We start from the raw sequence: 20,481 nt of genomic DNA on the forward strand, positions 1-20,481 counted from the left end.
TAAGACAGAGTTGTTTTCTTTTGGTTGTCATGGTTACAGTACTGCGTCCAAAATGGCGTCGTTGCTTGGGGAGAAGCTGTTTGAAATTTCTGGCCAGGGCCCAGCGCCCTCTAAGGATTTTTACCATTTTGTGATTGCCAGAAATGAGGTAGGGTATGTCTTGAGCATAAATGCACATACTTGAGTGAGTTCTCGCACGTTTTTACAAATCTGGAATTCAGATGTTACTGAGGTAACGATTTTCTTACGTTGATTTTCCCGTTGTTTGTCCGTTTATTTGTTTAATTTAAGGTAATGTTGAATATGTGGACCATCTCTTTGCGACGTGAAAATAAGTATCGTCCTCCAAAACAGCTGAAGTCAACTTTTTCTGATTTTCTACTGGACAAACAACTTCAGTGTAAGATGTATTTATGCCCTTAATCTATTTTTATGTTTAATGTATAAGCTTGACTGAATCACCTTTGCTATGCAGAACTCTGTCTGGTATAATTGTTGTCCCTTAAAATAAATATTCAGTTGACTGAGGAATATATCTTTCCTTACAGGGAAAATTGTCATTCCTGTTACATTAAGAATGAAGCCACAAATCAGTAGGAAAAAAAGTATTCTACAAATCTGGATCCACCTTCAATTTCTTAGTAATTTATTTCAGGGAAGCCAGACTATTAACACTATTACGGAAAATTAATATTAACTTGCTAACCGCATCTTAAAAATTTGGTACCCCATTTTGAAGGTTTTATTTTGTGTCAACGTGTAAAACTCGTTGACACAACGACTGCAACTGCAGCAAAGACCCAGATTAAAACCACTATGAAATTTGAAGCAGCACAAACAACTTTGATCTCATAGTTTTTTGATAAAAAAAAATACTTAGTTTTCAAGCATGTACTGTGCCATTCCTATGTGTATTGACACCCCTTGCAAAAATCAGGAAAACAACAAACTTTGGTTTGTGTAAATTTATTCACCAAATGAAAAAGAAAATCACATGCAGATATAATTACAAATGTACAATGTAACCACAATAATAGCATCGCCAATAAGTGGGGCAATAATGGCGAGAGAGGTAGGAATTTGTCCTATAATCAGTTGGTTGTTGGTTGCTCTGTCCATCTCTGTCATTGTTTCCTTGGGCAAGACACTTGTACTTCACCCACCTTGCCTGCTGGTGGTAGTTAGAAGGGTAGATGGTGCCAGTATAGCAGCCTCGCTTCTGTCAGACTACTGTGGCTACAGTCAAGTAGCTTGCCAATATCAGCATCTGAATGTGTGTGATTGAGAATGATTGATTTCATTATAAAGTGTCTTTGAGTGTAATAGGCACTTTAGTTATGGACAGTGGAAGTGGTCATGGGGGACCAGATTGTGTTGAAGCATAACTTTTTGTGTACTCAGGAGGGACGTACATTTTGACACCCTGTAGTCCATTTTCTCACTAAAGCTAACAAACATCAGTTCAGATGACAACATTTCTGAGCTCTGATGTCCTTTAGGAGCCAAGGTTGATAAGTAGTCTTGGCTTCTGGTAGTAAAAAGAGACATCATTGGGAAATATAAGCACTACCTATAAAAGGTGTGCATGATTTCTTAAAGTCCTGGTCTTAGATCAATCTGTAATTTAAGAAATGCAGTTTCTTTCAGCTGATCAGTGTTGTACGCAAAGAAGCTGGGCTAATTGTCTTTTAAAATACATTCTTGGTTCAAAAACATGTATTTATACCTTTCAAATAGTGGGATGTTTCACTTGTTCTGGAGATTTACCAAGCAAAGCTGTACCTTTAACAAAAGACAGTCATTAACAAAGTGTGGTATAATTTAGCATAGTTGTTTGCTAAGTTGTCAATAACAATATTTATGTGAGTTTTCAAGAAATTACCATTGCCACAATACATGTCCTCCATAGATGATATTAGCAATATTTTTGGTGAGAAGATCCTGGACTACTCGCTGTCACTGTGTCAGGGAAAGTACGACTATCTTGATCGCATACCAGATGAGATACTGCTCAGAATCATCTCCTTCCTACAGCTAAAAGAAAGATTTGTGTTGGCACAGGTTTCCAAAAGATTCAGAATGGTAAGACCTTTACAGAACATCAAATTTACAACAATGAGGTTGCTTGATTTGCTTTATTTTTAATCATTTGCATGATTCTACATTAACTGTCACACCTTCTAAAAAATTTTAACAATCCTCGTTTTCCTGTCATGGGGTCTAACTGGACCATAGCTCTGCAACTCTGAAAAGTTTTGGGAACTGCTTGTGAAGAACGACTGTCCTGATTACAACAGTGACATGGAGGACTTAGGAAAAGCCATGGGATGGAAGATGACCTTTTTTACCTTCTTTCACAGTGATGACACCAACAATAATGGCATCAACAACCATTTCAACTTCAACAACAATGGCAACAGCAGCAATGGCACTGAATAGCAGTAAAAAATAAACAGCAACACAACTGATTTTTGTTGTTATTTTTCAGTGAACAAAGTGAAAAAAAATGTGCAAAAGCATTCTTTAAACAAGTTAGTACTTTCATATTGCCAACAGTTGCATTTTTGAAAAAAATGTTTTAATATTATGCAAAATTACAGGCAACTCAAATTATGCTACATAAAAAAATAATATAACATATATATTTTAAATTAGATCAAAACACAAGGTAGCAAAATATAATCAAAAGATCTTAAATGCTTGAATCCTGCTGACATCAGATCAGAGGACAACGTCGGGTTACATACTTCCTGTTTACATTTGAGCAAATTATTGTAGTGCCCTCTGGTGGTGGTCCTCACGACTAGATGTTGTCTTCGCCTACCTCATTCCACTTCAGTGTGTTTCCACTGTGATGTGTTCTTTCAATGAGCCAGCAGAGGGAGCAGCACAGCAGTGAAAGCAGGATGATGATGTAGGGAGGAGGAGGAGAATCAAGAAAAACAAACCCTAGGGTGGCGTGTGCAAAACAAGTGCTGTAGTTCTGGTTACCATTTCCAGGCCTAAGTGATCATGCCTTGAAATTTTGGGCAAATCTCCTTTCATGAGCATCTGCTTCTGTCCCAAGAAAGCTACTGTAACATTAGATGAAGGTATGAACTTTTTCCAGTTTTAAAATAGCTGTATTGTGTCACAGAATATTTAATAAGTTGTAATTTGACTTGTTATTTTTTGTTTTAAAAGAAAGGCAATAAGACAAGAACTATATCTTATTAACAATGAAACAGACAATTTAGATTTTTTTTAATGATACATTAAACACTATCTCTCCCTCTATGATTTGACATGGCCACACGCAGGCCTCACTGAGGTATTATGGCCTATTATTAGCCTCTAGCACAGACTTCTCAGCTGAGACTGTTCAGGGAGAAAAAAAAAGTTCATTACATAACAATAAAGGATCTGTCTCCTAGACTCACTTCCTGAATACCAGAGCAGCAACCGGGCCTCAAACTAAGGGAGAACGGAAGCCCCATCCATTTGTTTGTTGGAGCTAGGCTTGTTGTTTTCTGCTTATCCCTTTTCCTTTTTTTTCTGCTCCACACATTCGCTTCACCACCCCTCCTTTTCAGAAACTCTTTGTAGGTCAGTGATGCAGCCGGAGTGACGCAGCACTGGCAGCTGTCTCCACAAGGCAACTTTGCACAGCAGGACCAGGAAAATCTCTGCCAGAAGCAAAGTCCACACCGCCAGCAGCTATGACAGGAGATGGGAAAGGCCTAAGATGGGCCAAGGCAACAACGGAGGCCGGGTAGTCGCTCTACCCTCCTGCGCCTAAAAAAACAGCAGAGAGACTTCCACTGCGCCAGAGACGGGCCCAAAGCAAGACCTTCCACACAGAAACATTTTTTAATACGCGACTACAGGTATGGGTGCTTATTACAACAGCAAGATGAATTCTCCCGTGCATAAACCTCTTTGTTAACTGGGATTGCTTTATATAAGGCCTACTCAGATTGGTGCGGCGGTGTTTGCCTTCCAGCCGATGAGTGTTCCCACAGGCCACAGCTGGGATCACTGAGCCACAGAAGCATAAAGGCCAGTATATTTTTCCTGTTGTTTTAAATATTTCCTGGCTGTGATGTTAGGGCTCGATGGTAAGATTCCTCTTATATAATACAAAACTTAATCCAACATATAGAGCATATAAGTATTTAAAGTATAAACTGATTTTTTAAATACCCAGCTGCCATTTTGTTTCCAGTTTAGATGTACACTGTAAAAAAAAAAAACAAAAAAAAAAAACAGCTCTAATTTAAGGTAAAATACTGGCAGCTGAGGTTGCCAAAACTTTACCGTCTTTATAAGGTAAAATTCTGGCAACCAAAACTGCCAGTATTTTACCGTATTTGCTAATATACGGTAAATATCTGGCAACTGCAACTGCCGGTATTTTAGTGTATTTCCCAATATATGGTAAAATAAAGTGAAAATGAAAATGTGGTTTTGCCATAGTAAATACGGTCATACTGCATGAGGCATAATATCTTGGCAACCGTGACTTAGCAGTTCAGAACTTAAACTTTTCTATGCAACTTACTATAAAAACACACATACCGTAAAGATTAGTCTATGTAAGTGAAAAACACGGCAGGACTGTATGATATATTGACATTTTATTGTAAAAAAATTTGAAAATAAAAACTTTATGATAAATTACCGGTAGCTGTTGTTACCAGAATTTTACCATAAAAATTACAGTACAACTCACAAGGAAGTGTAATTTTGTCTGCATTTCAATATGGAAAGTTATAAAGAAAATAAGTCCAAATTAAACAAAAATACAGATTACAAGTAATCCACTTAAAGAAACAATTTCTATTTAAAAATTCTGTTAAAAAAAAGAAACAATTCTGTTTCCTGTCCAGTTTCCTCATGGTATTACTAAGATCTGAAAAAAAAAACAGCATGTGTCCATATAAGGGGTGACCGGTGATAAAAGGATAAATGGTGATAAAAGGATTCTCGCTCTAGGTTGAGAGCAACAAGTCATTGAGTTCAGACTTTGCTCAGGATGGTGTGCATCATGGATATGGTTTTCCCAGTCACAGGTTGAGCTTGAGACTCATACCTTGTCAATCAGGTGTTTCCTCTCTGCTGGAAAGCAGAAACAAAGCAAAAGTTAGAATGATGCACTACATGAACATCATATAAACGCAGCATTTGCTTAAATGTTTGTTTCACCTTTGTTGACTTGCACATGGAGACTGGTACTTCAACCAGGCGGTGTGATCATTTCTGACTGAAAATTCAGAAGTCCTTAAACCTTTGTTTGTTGTCGACAGGTTTAATCCTCTCTGCAACCAGACAAAAAACACAAACAAAAAAACCTCAGATGAAGACCTGTTGTTTCAGGGAATTTTCTATCTTCATCCTTCCTTTTGGGAGAAATATGTTTCTCTTTACATTTTTTACTTTTTGACCAGTAATTCAGGATAGATGACACAAGATAAACTCAATGCAGAAAGTCAAACAGAAAAAAATCCCCAAAAATTCAAAAACAAAAGGTTGATAATTTAAAAAGTGAACAGCCCTTATTTGGTGTGTATATCGCCATCAACTGATGACTCATAAGATGCACCTTCAATCTGTTTCTGAAAATCGGTTGATCGTTGGTTGAGCTAATGGTTCATACATTGACCTGTTAGAGAAACTCAGGACTCACTTGGGAGCAATTTACCAATTCAAGACAAATTTAGAAAAATATCTAATATAAATAAATTAAAATATGATTGACATTATGACAACTTCAAGACTTATGCATGTTAAGACTTACACAGTGAACCTTTGCTGTTTTGGAAGTTGAGACAATTCAACAGAGACACGTTTAACACATTTTGATCAACATGATTAAAGCAAATTAAAATGGGAGCAAAAGCAGAGAAGTGCACATAATAAGTTGCATGATCTACAAAAGCGTTTGCAACTTGCTCAAAAGAATGAGAAACTCCTTTATTGATGTGCAGAAGTGACACAATAATTTGAAGATTGAACAAGTAGTTTTAAGAATTTAAATTCTGTTCTGAGAAATGCAAACTGAGAAAAACTGTAAAATATTATTTTATCTTAAAACCCTTTAACTGTCATGGACCCAGTGACTTTAATGTAAGTATTTTGAGGGTGACAGTCAAGATTCAAAGGAAAATATTAAATATTAGCTCTGATGCCAAGCTTTATACTTCCAAGTATTACCAAAGTATTGAAACAAAAGCTAAAGTGTTCTTCACTGTTTTAACTTACATACATGAAAATTGCACACTCAAAGTAATTCAAATAAATTACTGAACCAAACTTGAAAAAGTTGCTTCTGCCATTTACAATAACTTTAACCATACGCAGTATAAAGTAGACCTGAAATAAATATATCTATACAGTCGTTCCTACAGAAACATTAATGGAAGTGTTGCGTCTGGGAAAATTAGCATTAAATATTCCATATAGCAAAAATGTCGAGCTGCAGTGCATGTAAATAAACAGCGTGGCTCAGAAATTACAGGGACACATTTCTTTATCAGTTGGTTAAAGTTAGCCAACTTCAGTTAAAACTGTGAAAGGAGCTCACCTGTGATGGAGAAATGTGTTGTCCTTCTACTTTTTCTCCTGAACGCGTAAAAATGGCAGAAACTTGATTTCAAAGACAGTAGCCGGATCCTGATAAGGACCAGGCCAACAGGGCTCTCAGCATCATGAGCTAGCACCTGCTAGTTAGCAGCTTTAGCTAGTGCACTGGGACTACCCCATTCTTCCGTGAGTGGGACTGTCTATACAATATGTGTGTATTATTTGTGTGTGCGTGTCGGGGTGTGTCTCTGTGTGTGTCTTACACCCTGGATAAGAAAACCAAGGGAGAGTGTGTATTGAATGACGTGCAAAACCTGTTGATCTATGTGTTCAAGGTTCTTTCTTTTATCATCTCAATAAATAAAATAAAAATTCATAGCTATATAAATAAATGCATAAATAAGTGAGCTGGAAAAGAATAGAGTGCCTTCTCCGGATTGTCCTGCCCCAAGTGGAGGAGTTCAAGTATCTCAGGATCTTGTTCACCAATGAGGGAAAAATGGAGCGGGAGATCGACAGGCGGATTGGTGCAGCGTCTGCAGTGAAGCGGGCAATGTACCGGTCTGTCATGATGAAGAGAGAACTGAGTCAAAAAGTGAAGCTCTCGATTTACCGGTCGATCTACGTTCCTACCCTCATCTATGGTCATGAGCTTTGGGTCATGTCCTCTGGGCTCTCCCTCAGAGATAGGGTGAGAAGCTCAGATATCCAGGAGGGACTCAGAGTAGAGCAGCTGCTCCTTCAGGTCGAGAGGAGCCAGTTGAGGTGGCTCGGGCATCTGGTTAGGATGCCTCCAAGACGTCTCTCTGGTGAGATGTTCCGGGCACGACCCACAGGGAGGAGACCCAGGGGAAGACCCAGGACACGCTGGAGGGACTATGTTTCCCAGGTGGCCTGGAAACACCTTGGGATTCACCCAGAGGAGCTGGAACAAGTGGCTGGGGAGAGCAAAGTCTGGGCCTCCCTACTTAGGCTGCTGACCCCGCGACCCGACCCCGGATAAGCGTAAAAAGATGGATGGATGGATGGATGGATGGATGGATGGGAGGATGGATGGATAAATAAATACACACACATACATACACTCAAATGAGTGATACACGTAGCATAATACACTGCCTGGCAAAAAAAAAGTCGCCACCTGGATTTAACTAAGCAAATAGGTACAAGCCTCCTATTGGATAAGTACTGCATAGGCGATTATCTTTCAGCTGGCAACAAGTTATTTAACCCCAGCTGATGCAATGAGTAACTCCTCATTTCTTAAACAACCATGGCAAAAGACACATCCTGTGGTCGTGGAAAAGACGTTAGTCTGTTTAAGAAGGGTCAAATCATTGGCATGCATCAAGCAGAGAAAACATCTAAGGAGATTGCAGAAACTACTAGAATTGGGTTAAGAACTGTCCAACGCATCATTAAAAACTGGAAGGATGGTGGGGAACCATCGTCTTCCAGGAAGAAATGTGGTCGGAAAAAAATCCTGAATGATCGTGATCGGCGATTACTTAAACGTTTGGTCAAATCAAATCGAAGAAAAACAACAGCAGAACTCAGGAGTATGTTTAATTGTGAACGCAAAAGCATTTCCACACGCACAATGCGAAGGGAACTCAAAGGGTTGGGATTGAACAGCTGTGTAGCCGTAAGAAAACCTCTAATCAGTAAGGCTAACCAGAAAAACAGGCTTCAGTTTGCTAGGGAGCATAAAGATTGGACTCTGGAGGAATGGAAGAGGGTCATGTGGTCTGATGAGTCCAGATTTACCCTGTTCCAGAGTGATGGGCGCATCAGGGTAAGAAGAGAGGCAGGTGAAGTGATGCACCCATCATGCCTAGTGCCTACTGTACAAGCCTGTGGGGGCAGTGCTATGATCTGGGGTTGCTGCAGTTGGTCAGGTCTAGGTTCAGCAACATTGTGTGCCCAAAGAATGAGGTCAGCTGACTACCTGAATATACTGAATGACCAGATTATTCCATCAATGGATTTTGTCTTCCCAAATGGAACGGGCATATTCCAAGATGACAATGCCAGGATTCATCGGGCTCACATTGTGAAAGAGTGGTTCAGGGAGCATGAGACATCTTTTTCACACATGGATTGGCCACCACAGAGTCCAGACCTTAACCCCATTGAGAATCTTTGGGATGTGCTGGAGAAGGCTTTGTGCAGTGGTCAGACTCTCCCATCATCAATACAAGATCTTGGTGAAAGATTAATGCAACACTGGATGGAAATAAATCTTGTGACACTGCAGAAGCTTATTGAAACAATGCCACAGCGAATGCGGGCTGTAATCAAAGCTAAAGGCGGTCCAACAAAATATTAGAGAGTGTGACCATTTTTTGGTGGCGACTTTTTTTTTGGCCAGGCAGTGTAGAATACAGACAGTAATGTTAGCTAGCTTGGTTAGGTAGCTAGTTTCAAGAAATGTGCTCTTTCGCACCGCCCCCCCATGCCCAAACACACACCCACACACACACATAATGGATGTCGACATTGTCCATTATTGACATTTCATCAATGCTGTTGTAAAATTGCTGTTGTTGTCATTTTGTTTTAAAAATGTTCTACAAATTGTCACAAATGTTCTACAAATTGTTCTAAAACCGTTTTAAAAAGTGAAAAATGTAAATATTTCAAACATGAAATAATTCTTGTGTGAAATAAAACACAGTAGAAAGTATTATACAAAACATTATTTTGAATCAAAATGACAAAAATAGCATAAAAACACACTGATTGTAACCCAGGTCAAAAAAGACCCACTCACGGAAGACTCTATAGTCAGTCACTCACACGTCAGAGGGTTAATGTATGGCAAATCTATAGTTGGCATAAAATTAAATAATCCCAAATATATCATTTCATAGAAGCCTCTCAGAAATGATGGTGGCGTCAGCTGTAGGAGTTAGCCTTGCAATCGGTGGATCGCCAGCTCGATCCTTGGTCTACCTTTGAGATTTCAGTTTGGTGTATAAAAGGCATTATTAAAAAAAACCCCAAAATATTCCACCAGCATTCTATTCTTTGTAAAAATTACTTTTAAAGTCTGATTTATGGTTTTATATTGTAGATATAAATATCAGCGAAGTTAGTAATTAACTGCTGGCAATATTACAATATTTTTCTATGAATTTTACAATTACTTATATTTTTACAATATATTTCTGTTTTCTACATTTCGTGACCGTCAAAATTACTTGAAATATATGTTTATTGAGTTATTGTAATTCTATGTATTTCTATGGTAATATAATGCTTTGGATATTACAGTCAGTAACTGTTGGTATTTCACCATCTTTTACCGTAAATTTACGGCGTTTTTTTACAGTGTAGATCTTGCATGTGTACAGAGTGATTCTTCCTAAAGCCGTCAACAGCAAACAGAAATGTTCGCTAAAAGACAAATATCATGGCACAATGGCTGAAAAAGTCCACAGGTGAAATATTTTGTAGTTTGACGTAATTTACTTAACTTATGGAGGAAAGTGGTGGCAATGGTGGTGACATAGGTCAGAATTCGTCCTGTAATCAGTGGGTCACTGGTCCAAGTCCCTGTCCTACCCGTATATGTCTTTGTGTTCTTGGGCAAGACCCTTCACCCATCTTGCCAGCTGGTGGTAGACAGAAGGGCCAATGTCGCGATATAGCAGCCTTGCCTCTGTCAGACGAGAGTGCAATAATGGGAATGACTGATTTCACTTAAAAGTGTCTTTGAGTATCCTAATGAAGCACTACATAAGTCTGATATCACAAAATGGCACACATCAGAAAACATTTCAAATGGCAGACCAAGACAAAGTAGAACATGACTGTGAAGGGAAAGTAAATCACATCTATGTTAGAAATGTGTTATTCCGAGACTTCCGCTTCCGGCATGCCTGAGTAGAGACGCTTGCAGACGACGCACTGACCGAAATATCTTTTAATTTACCTGTTATTAAAATTTAATTCCACCTACACTTCCAGAAGACGCTACTACAATGACCTCGTCACAAAAGTCTACAAGAAGAGAACAGAAGATGGGGAAAAATGATGATGCGAAGACGACACAGAAACAGCTAACACTTGATGCTAGCTTAACTCAGAATGAAACAGGGACCGACTTGCTAATGCTAACAGAGCTCCGCAAATTTCGAGAAGAATCTGGAACGGCGCAACGAGACATTTTAGAATCCCAATCCCGGATGGAGGCATCGATTGCAGAAATAAAAAAGAGAATCGATTCACTGGAAGAGAGACTGAACACAGCGGAAGAGAGAGTGAGTAACGCAGAAGATCGTGGCCTACAGCAGGAAAGGGTGCTAGCTTACTTACTCAAAAAAGACGCCAAAGTAGCTGCAAAATTGGATGATATAGAGAATAGGATGCGCAGGAACAATATAAGAGTGTATGGGATAAAGGAAGATTCAGAAGGAAAAGAGATGATCCCGTTTATTAAAGATTTTTTTAAATCTGCGCTGAAGCTGCCTGAAGGCACGGACATTTGCATTGAAAGAGCCCATAGAGCTACAGTTCCGAAGCCGAAGCCGACATCTCCACCGAGATCCATAATTGTTCGCTTTCTGGATTCCAGTGTTAAGCAGCTGGTACTACAGTGTGCATGGAAGCAGCGGGACGTGGAGTTTCGGGGAAACAAAATTTTCTTTGACCAAGATTACTCCACGGAGGTACAGAGAAAAAGAAAACAAGTGCGTGAAGTCATTAAAAAGCTGAAGGAACGCAACATAAAGGCACAGTCACCATACCCGGCTCAACTTAGACTGTTTTTGGATAAGGGTGTCAAGACCTTCCCCTCTCTTTTGGAGGCCCAATCCACTCTGAAGGAACTCGGGATCCCGGTGGAGGTGGATGAGCGGGACGTCCTGGAGAGAGATTTGCTAAACAACAATTGGCAGACCCAGGGGAGACGTGGAAGGGCCGATCCAGGTCTGGATAACATGGACATCAGGGCCATACTAAACTCGGTGGATCAGCACAAGCAGGGTTGAGACGGTACTGTTTTACCTGATTCTATCCTGATTTAGCCGACATTTTACTCAAAGGTGGATCTTGTTAAAAGTATAAATAAGGACATGCAGGTATAATATTACATTAATACTTATGGACTATCGGTTGGCGTATTCGCAGTGAGTGTTTTACTTTTTTCCCTTTTTTTTTCTTTTTTTTTATTGGGCATTTAGTGCAGTAGAATAGGAAACTATGTGGTCTACTGCTTACACACAAGGTGTACTCCGCCCAGGGAGACCATTATCCCTGTCCATTTTACATCAGGAGTGTGCTGCCTATGTTTTCCAAAAGAGCAGCACATGGAATACTTGGAAGTTCTGTGAAGATGAAGATCTGACTACTTGTTCATTCTGTTCATTGTTTTTCGGCGAGCTGATTTTGAATGTTAGAGATATTTGCATAGGGATCAATATATTACTGGAGGGATGTAACTTTTTTTTTGTTTTCATATAAATATGACGACTTTGAAAATTGTTACTTACAATATTAATGGAGTAAATCACGTTATAAAAAAGAAAAAAATTCTAACGCAATTAAAAAGGTTGAATTGTACAATTGGGCTTTTACAAGAAACTCATTTAAATGAGATAGAACATGCTAAATTAAAGAGAGACTGGGTGGGACAGATATTTAGCGCATCCTATGGAAACTACAAAAAAAGAGGAGTAGCAATACTGTTTCATAATTCTTTATGCTTTGTAGCAGAAAACGTACTCAAAGATAAAGAAGGCCGCTGGATAATGGTTGTTGGTTCAGTTGGAGGAACCACTCTTACAATTATGAATATTTACGCCCCAAATGAGGATAATCCAGGTTTTTTTAAAGAGCTAGCCCAAATTTTAGCGGGTCATTCAAAAGGAACGATTATTTTAGGTGGAGACTTTAATTGTGTCTTGAATCATTACATGGACAAATTTCCATTAGAACAAAAATATCAATTATCAAAAACAAAAGCGTTGAAGAGCCTATTGGAGGAGTTGGGGCTGGTTGATATATGGCGTGCAAAACATCCAAAGATCAGAGATTATACTCACTTCTCAAAAGTTCATAGAAGCCATTCCAGAATAGACTTCTTTTGCGTTCCCAAACAAGCAACTCACAGAGTGGTGGACTGTCATATTGAACCTCAAACTATCTCAGATCATGGACCTGTGATAATGTCTTTAAATGTCGACCTGGAGAAACCTTTTAAGTTATGGAGATTGAATGTATCACTTTTAAATAATCCGGAGACAATCCGATATATAAAAGACGAATTAAAGTTTTTTTTAGATATTAATGATAAGGACGAGATTTCACCATCTACTCTATGGGACACAGCCAAAGCATACTTGAGGGGTAAAATTATTTCATTCTCTTCAAAAGTTAAAAAGGAACGTGAGAAAAAACAAGAAAACTTACAAGAACAGATTAAGAAACTTGAGATTAAACATAAAAGAACAAATGAAGATAATGTATTACAGAAACTTAGAAAATGTAGACAAGATTTGAATGAGTTACTAACTTATAAAGCAGAGGGCGCTTTACGTTTCACAAACCAAAAATACTATGAGCAGGGAAATAAAGCAAGTAGACTATTAGCATTTCAACTAAGAAAATCGCAGGCAAGTCGAACCGTTCAAAAAATTACGTGCCCAGTATCCAAAAAACTAGTATCTCATCCCAAAGAAATCGCAAATGCATTTTCAAAATACTATAGACAACTATATAATTCGGAGACTAATCCTAACAAATTAAATAAAATTAGGCAATTTTTGCAACGAATTAATCTTAATAAACTTGACGAGGAGGAGGCTAAATCATTAGTGGGGACAATTACCGAAGAAGAGATAAAATCTGTTATAGGAAAGCTTAAAAATAATAAATCACCTGGAGCGGACGGATTTCCAGGAGAATTCTATAAATGCTTTCAGGCTGAGCTTATCCCACTCTTATACAGAGTGTTTAATTATGCTCTAGGTTCCAAAGATCCACCTAAAACATGGGCAGAAGCAATTATCTCGGTCATATACAAAGAAGGTAAAGACCCCACACAATGCGCCTCGTACAGACCAATAAGTCTGCTCTGTAATGACGTTAAGATTTTAAGTGCCATCTTGGCCAAAAGACTACAAAAGATTATTAATAAACTTATCAATCCTGATCAGACAGGCTTTATACCCAATAGACTCGGAATAAATAATATCAGACGTACCCTAAATATAATTTCAATTGGTCAACAAAGCCCTCACACATCCATGCTTCTCGGCCTAGACGCCGAGAAGGCATTTGATCGGGTGGATTGGTTGTTCCTGAAGCAGGTTCTATTGAAGATGGGCTTTAATGAAAACTTTATCAGTTGGTTTGGGGTGCTGTACTCCAGTCCAACCTCTAGAGTACGCGCCAATGGTTATATGTCAGAAAGTTTCCCCTTAAAAAGAGGAACTCGTCAGGGTTGCTGCCTTTCACCGATCCTGTTTGCTATCAGTATAGAACCACTAGCAGAATTAATAAGAACAGACTCATCAATTCTAGGCATATCAGATAAAATCAGGACTCACAAACTATCACTGTATGCTGATGACGTCATTCTGTATATAAGAGACCCAATAACTTCTATACCAAATATTTTAAAATGTTTGAAGGACTTTGGTGTGGTCTCAGGATATAAAGTTAATGAATCAAAGTCAGAGGCCATGATGCTAAGAGGCTCCTGGCCCGCAGAACTATCCAAATCAGTGAATTTCAACTGGTCACCTGACGGATTTCGATATTTGGGAATCAATATTACCACGGATGTTTCCAAATTATATAAGGCAAATTTTGGGAAGCTATTGGACCAAATTCAAAAAGACTTAGATAGATGGGATATTTTACCGCTTTCCTTTTTTGGAAGGATTGAATCAATCAGAATGAATATTCTCCCTAGATTGTTGTATTTGTTTATGGCCCTTCCTATTTGGATTCCAACGACAAAATTAAATAAAATGCAAAAAATGATTTCTACATTTATTTGGCAGAAGAGAAAGGCCAGAATAAAACTTACTCAATTGACCAGTGGTAAACCTTATGGAGGTCTTAATGTACCAAACTTAAAATTATATTACTGGGCAGCACAACTACATGCAAGTGTAGGCTGGCTAACACAGAATAAAGAAACAACGTGGCTGACATTGGAACAGAGCGCAAGCCCTAAATTTTCTTTACAGGCCCTTGTATTCTGCTCGACTGAAATCTGGCATAAGTACAAAATTACAAATTTATGGATGAAAAGCACTCAAAAGACTTTAAACATGATTAGAAAAAATATGAAAGCTCCTCAATCTATATCCAGAGCTACAAAAATTTTGGATATAATAGACTTTAAATCAGGGCGACAAGATCCAGGATTTCGAACCTGGCAAAGCAAGAACTTAATTTTTATTGATGACTTGTTTGAAGGGGAGATTCTGAAATCTTTTAGCCAGATTAAGGAGAAGTATGGATTGAGCACATCTGATTTTTATAGATATTTACAGTTGCGAAGTTACCTGATGTCCCACACCGAATGGTCCCTTCTTAAGTCACGACCTACTGATTTAGAATTATTCTTTATAAAGATCACCAAAGAAAAAAAATCTAATAATACTGTGTCGAATTTATACAAATGCTTACAATCATGTCTGTCGACGGGATCTCCTGGGATAAAAGAAAGATGGGAACTAGAAATGAATGTTGTGATTGAAGATGAAGAGTGGGAGCAAGTGTGTGTAACTGGACATAAACTGACTAACAGTCCAACATGGAAAGAATTTTATTGGAAAATAATCGTTAGATATTTCAAAACTCCATATATTATTTCCAAATTTGATCAAGCTAAATCAAATTTGTGCTGGAGACAGTGCGGACTAGTTGGAGATCACACTCATGTCTTTTGGGATTGCCCAAAGATTAAGAAATTTTGGGAGGGAATTAGAGAGGAAATTTCAAATATTTTGCAGACTTATATTGATTGGAACCCCCGGATCTTTGTTCTGGGAATTCCCCCAAGTAATTTAAGTAAAGAAGAACAGTACTTGTTTGGAATCCTTGTTCTCGTAGCCAAAAAAATGATAACAGTATGTTGGTATAAACTTTTACCCCCTACTGTAAATCAATGGAAAGAGAAACTAGTGAACGTTTATACGATGGAGAAAATAACAGCAAAATTAAATTTGTCCACTGACTTATTTAAGAAAAGATGGAACCCTTTGAAGACATATTTCCAATTAATATTGTAGTGAGTAAGATAAATGTAAACACACAGGCACATATTTTATATGTAGATTTAACACATATCTCCGTTATAATAAAGACAAAAGTCACTCGAGAAAGATTTTTCCTTTATTTCATCCCCCATGTAAAAAATCCTGGATTTCAGCTCGCCGACTTGTTTGGTTGTTGTTGTTCAACTGTTTGTCTGGTTGTATTGGAAATTGTTGTTTCTGACTTATTGTATTAATCATTGATTTTGAATATTGATCTGATAAAATAAAGTCTTTGTTCAAAAAAAAGAAATGTGTTATTCCTATGTGTTTTTATACATGTGCTGCTTTTATCAATGATTTACCTCTTGGCAACCCTTAGTGGCAGCAGCACACAGGTTAGTTTGACCTGTAGTGAACAGAGTTATCTTATCCTGACCTGTGAGAAGTTCTTATCTTTTTGTTCTCACAAAGCAGCTTTGGGGAAAATGACATTTGGCTTAACAGACAAAACAGAAAACACAAATGTCAAAGAGCACTTTGTGTTTTTGAATATAGAGCAATTCAGTAAATGTTACATTTATTTATTTTTTTTCCAGAAGATTTCTTTGGATCTTTCAGCCTTAGAATCATTAACACAATTTTATATTTTAGTTTGTTTAGATTTTGTTCAGATATTTTAGTTTTCCTGTTCTAATTTTTGCTGTCTGGTATAAACGTTAATATCTAGAAGTTTATTCCACATTTGTGGTACATAGAAGCTGAATGCTGCTTCTCTATGTTTGGTTCTGACTCTGGGGATGCAGAGCAGACCAGAACCAGAAGACCTGAGGGGTCTGGAAGGTTGATACAGCAACAGCAGATCTTTAATTTATTGTGGTGCTAAACCGTTCAGTGATTTATAAACTAACAACAGTATTTTAAAGTCTACTCTGAGCTACGGGGAGTCAGTGTAGGGACTTTAGTACTGGGGTGATGTACTCTATCATGCTGGTTTTAGTGAGACCTCAAGTAGCAGGGTTCTGGATCAGCTGCAGGTGTCTGTTTTTTTAGGCAGACCTGTAAAGACATTGTTGCAGTAATTAGTGCGACTAAAGATAAACGCACGGATGAGTTTCTCTAGAACTTGCTGGGAGTCGGACATTAGTCTTCTAATCCTGGCAATATTCTTCAGGTGATAGAAGGCCGACTTTGTAACTGTCCTTATGTGGCTCTGAAGCTTCAGGTCAGAGTCCATCACTACTCCCAGGTTTTGGGCTTGATCGCTGGTTTTTAGTTGTAATAACAGAAGCTGTGCGTTGACTCTAGATTGTTCCTCTTTAGGTCCAAAGATAATGACTTCAGTTTTGTTTCTGTCCAGCTAGAGAAAGTTTTGGCACATCCACATGTTTATCTGTTTTAAGCATCTGTTCAGTGCTTGGATGGGTTCAGAGTCACCTATTGACATCGTAATGTAGAGCTGTGTATCATCTGCCTAGTTATGGTAGCTAATCTTATTTCCTGTTATAACCTGAGCTAGTGGGAGAATATAGATGTTAAATAAGTCCCAGGATTGAATCTTGGGGTACCCGAATTTGCTTCCTTTTGAAACAAAGAAATGGCTCTGCAGAGAGTGGTTAAAGCTGCACAGAGGACTGTGGGGAGCAGTTGTCCATCCACCTCGGACCTCTATACATCATGATGAAAGGGGAGGGTGGTCCGTATCATGAAGGACTTCACCCATCCTGCACACAGACTGTTCCAGCCACTCACCTCAGGCAAGCAGCTGAGAAGCATTCAGTGCAAAACCTCCAGGCTCAAAAACAGTTTCTACCAGCTGTCAGGCCGCTGAACTATAGCCACTCTTGATACTCACTTTTTAACTTTTTAAAAATATATATTTACATACTATTATTTATACTTTATATATTTACTAATTATATATTTATATACTTATCTATTACTTATATTCATTTATTAGGCTTCTTAAACTGAGATCTAAGTCTTAATTTCATACTACAGACAAAATATGAGAGCTGGTATGACAATAAAATCCTTGAATTCTTGAAATTTATGGTGGTTATCATATCATGCTGTGACAATATATTGTTTATGCAGGAATAGTGAAGTTGGTCAGAGTTGATGGGAAGATGGATGGAGCTAAATACAGAACTAGCCTATAAGAAAACCTGTCAAAGGCTGTAAAGGTCCACCTTCTAATAGGACAAATACCCTAAAACAGAGTTAGAGCAACAACAGAATAGTTCAGAAAGCACATTCATTGGTTTGTATGTCCCTGTCAAATTTCAGACTCAAGTACAATTTAGAATCTATGACGAGAATAAAAAAGACTGTGTTCACAGATACTCTTCATTCAATTTGAGGGGCAGCTTTTAGAAATTATAATAAAAAAAAAAAATAGCCAAAAGTTTCAGTTTCCAGATTCACAAACCTGATGGAGACATATCCCCAAAGACCAGAAGCTGTAACAGCAGTGACAGGAAGCGCTACAAAATACTGACTGATCTGAATACAAACACAAGCTACAGATTTCAGACATTTTAAAAACTACAAATCAGTTTCCTTACTTGTGTCTATTTATCTCTGAACAAAATCAGTAACATACACTAAGTTTATATTTATTTGTTGCACTTAACAAATGTCTTTAAAGGATCCGTACTACTTTCTTAAATAGGTCTCCAAACCTAGAAGAGACTGACTTTGGAAGAAAGTCAGTTTTGCATAATTTTCTACCAGCATCAAAAATAGTTTATAGCTTTGCATTCATATTTGCTACGATACAAATAATAAAAATGGAAAAACAACTGATCAATAGTTTATCATATTTAAAAAAGAACATACACATAAAGTGAGATGTGTCTTCTTTGCATTTAGATGCAACAAGTAAGCTAATTCTTACAGATACTGCACCTTGTCTGGTTAAATGTAAGTGCTAATCAGGATGGGAGGGCCTAAGCAGTTGCTTCTGTCTTTAGAGGCTAGTGGAGAGGCTACCGAGCCACGTCGTGTGTTTGGCTTCCTCCCCTCCCCCCTCGTCTGCAGTGCTGACGCATCTGCTGCTTTCGCATCAATCAGCAGCCTCTATATAGGTATACCCCAGGTCGCTGCAGAGAGCAAGGTTTGCTTTTATCTCAGCCAGAAAAAGCATAGCTAAACATCTGGACTGTGATTGCTGCTTTGCACAACAGGGCGGCAGTGTGTGTCATCTCCTCTTTGCTTCAGCTTTATCTATTCTAACCACAGTGACTGTCAAAGCATGGGCGAAAGGCAGCGGTGTGATATGCTGCTGCACAGACAGAGACTGTGTACACCAGCAGATGGTGTGCTGTTATGCATTTAAGGTGCATATTAGAGGGCTCATGATGATTTATATTTCATGCAAGGCATTGTCCTGTAAAAGCACGCATCAGGCTCCACTTGGATCTAGTTTACGGTGCTGGGGAGATTTAATACGGCATCCGTTATTCGGCTCAGGACCACTCGCTATGAGCGCTCACAGTAATGCAGCTTAGCGTGTTTTCTGGCTGTGGGATGAAGAACAGAGCTGATGTGTGATGCAGAGCCCTGCATTTCTCCGCTCTCCCTACAGCTCTCTGCAATGCTAAATAAAAGTTGCCGCTTCCTGCTTAGTGGCTCCAGAACGAAAGCGTCAGTTGCCCAGCTAGTACATGGGACAGACCTATGCTCCGATTTAGCTACATTCTGCAAAAAAAAAAAAAAAAGAAATTGTGAGTTATTCCATTCGCTGTAGTGCTGTAGGACATAGGAGGGTAGGGCAGCTCTAGCCCAGGACCCGGGCTGCATGGATAGAAGCGATAGATGCTGGAGCTGAAGTCATCTGCACACTGATGAGAGGGAGGGAGAGGAAGAAAGACGTCAGAAAAAGCTCGGCTTCAGACACCACCACTGTTCAGCGACCATCATAGGGGAAAAAGTACTTTCGCCTATCTCTTATGAAACTGTTTTTCGTGTATCACTGTGTGTATGCCAGGCCGTAGAGAAAGGGATACTGAGCAGTATTGTTTCCTGTTCGTTGTGCATCATTTTCTCTGATTCACTAAGGTACGTTTTGCATGCTTACCATCAAAATCTAACCTGCTTGTGTGTGTATGTGTGCGGAAGTATGCCTTGCAGAGCTGAAGAGGGTTTTTTTGCCTCGACAGTTTATTTTTCATTTTATAATACTTTCTGTATCTTGCTTTGTCATTTCTCAGTTTGTGGTTTGACCTCAGGGGATTTCTATTTTTCAGAAAAAAAATATAAAAGCAAATTATGTCTTTGAAGGTAAACTAAGTCGGGGTGTGGCAAATTCAAAAACAGCAGTGATAACAAGTTAAGAAATTCCGCTCAGCATGTGGCTGCAACAAACCACAACAACTGATGCAAACTGTAAAAAATGAATGTGGTGGATTGAAGAAGCTTCCTGGAGGGAGAGGGCGATGTTGATCCACAAATAGCGCAAAAAGATGAACACTTCTATATGTTCGGAACATACTTCTCCATCAGATAACGCTGAAATATCTGAAAGTCCATTTTGTGCTGCAGACACAAAGACTCTCAGACCTCGGCAAGCAAAAGACAAAGTATAGCCAGCTGGAGACAAAGGCAAACCTCCATTGCTTTGTGCATTTCTGCTTGCAGCAGGGTTCCCAAAGAGGGCACAGTGTTTTGTTTTTTTTTAACAAGAGGTAAACTGAAACCTCTG

The 20,481-nt window shown here is 38.7% G+C and overlaps 1 protein-coding gene and 1 long non-coding RNA gene across 5 annotated transcripts in view; one reads left to right on the forward strand and one right to left on the reverse strand.

Annotated features, from left to right (window-relative positions):
* Window positions 1-41: 41 nt before the first annotated feature.
* LOC116707685 (F-box only protein 36-like) overlaps window positions 42-20,481 on the forward strand; it is a 26,663-nt gene continuing 6,223 nt past the window's right edge. Inside the window, exons 1-6 of one of the 3 annotated variants that reach the window (XM_032545129.1) lie at window positions 42-148; window positions 292-400; window positions 1,910-2,082; window positions 2,236-3,092; window positions 3,573-3,866; window positions 3,946-4,038. In XM_032545129.1, coding sequence (XP_032401020.1) covers window positions 53-148; window positions 292-400; window positions 1,910-2,082; window positions 2,236-2,439 — 582 coding nt within the window. In that variant the 5' untranslated portion in view covers window positions 42-52 and the 3' untranslated portion in view covers window positions 2,440-3,092; window positions 3,573-3,866; window positions 3,946-4,038. Of the gene's footprint in view, window positions 149-291; window positions 401-1,909; window positions 2,083-2,235; window positions 3,093-3,572; window positions 3,867-3,945; window positions 4,039-17,734; window positions 19,839-20,481 lie in introns of those variants that run through there. The other 2 variants (XM_032545127.1, XM_032545128.1) reach the window with 2 other exon arrangements.
* LOC116707687 (uncharacterized) overlaps window positions 4,450-20,481 on the reverse strand; it is a 24,838-nt gene continuing 8,806 nt past the window's right edge. The window contains exons 1-2 of one of the 2 annotated variants that reach the window (XR_004336551.1): window positions 5,185-6,988; window positions 4,450-5,097 (exon numbers count right to left, since the gene is read on the reverse strand). This is a non-coding gene — a long non-coding RNA (uncharacterized LOC116707687). Of the gene's footprint in view, window positions 5,098-5,184; window positions 6,989-20,481 lie in introns of those variants that run through there. The other variant, XR_004336552.1, reaches the window with a different exon arrangement.

This window comes from Xiphophorus hellerii, chromosome 18, assembly GCF_003331165.1.
Source record: "Xiphophorus hellerii strain 12219 chromosome 18, Xiphophorus_hellerii-4.1, whole genome shotgun sequence".
Classification (NCBI taxonomy): domain Eukaryota; kingdom Metazoa; phylum Chordata; class Actinopteri; order Cyprinodontiformes; family Poeciliidae; genus Xiphophorus; species Xiphophorus hellerii.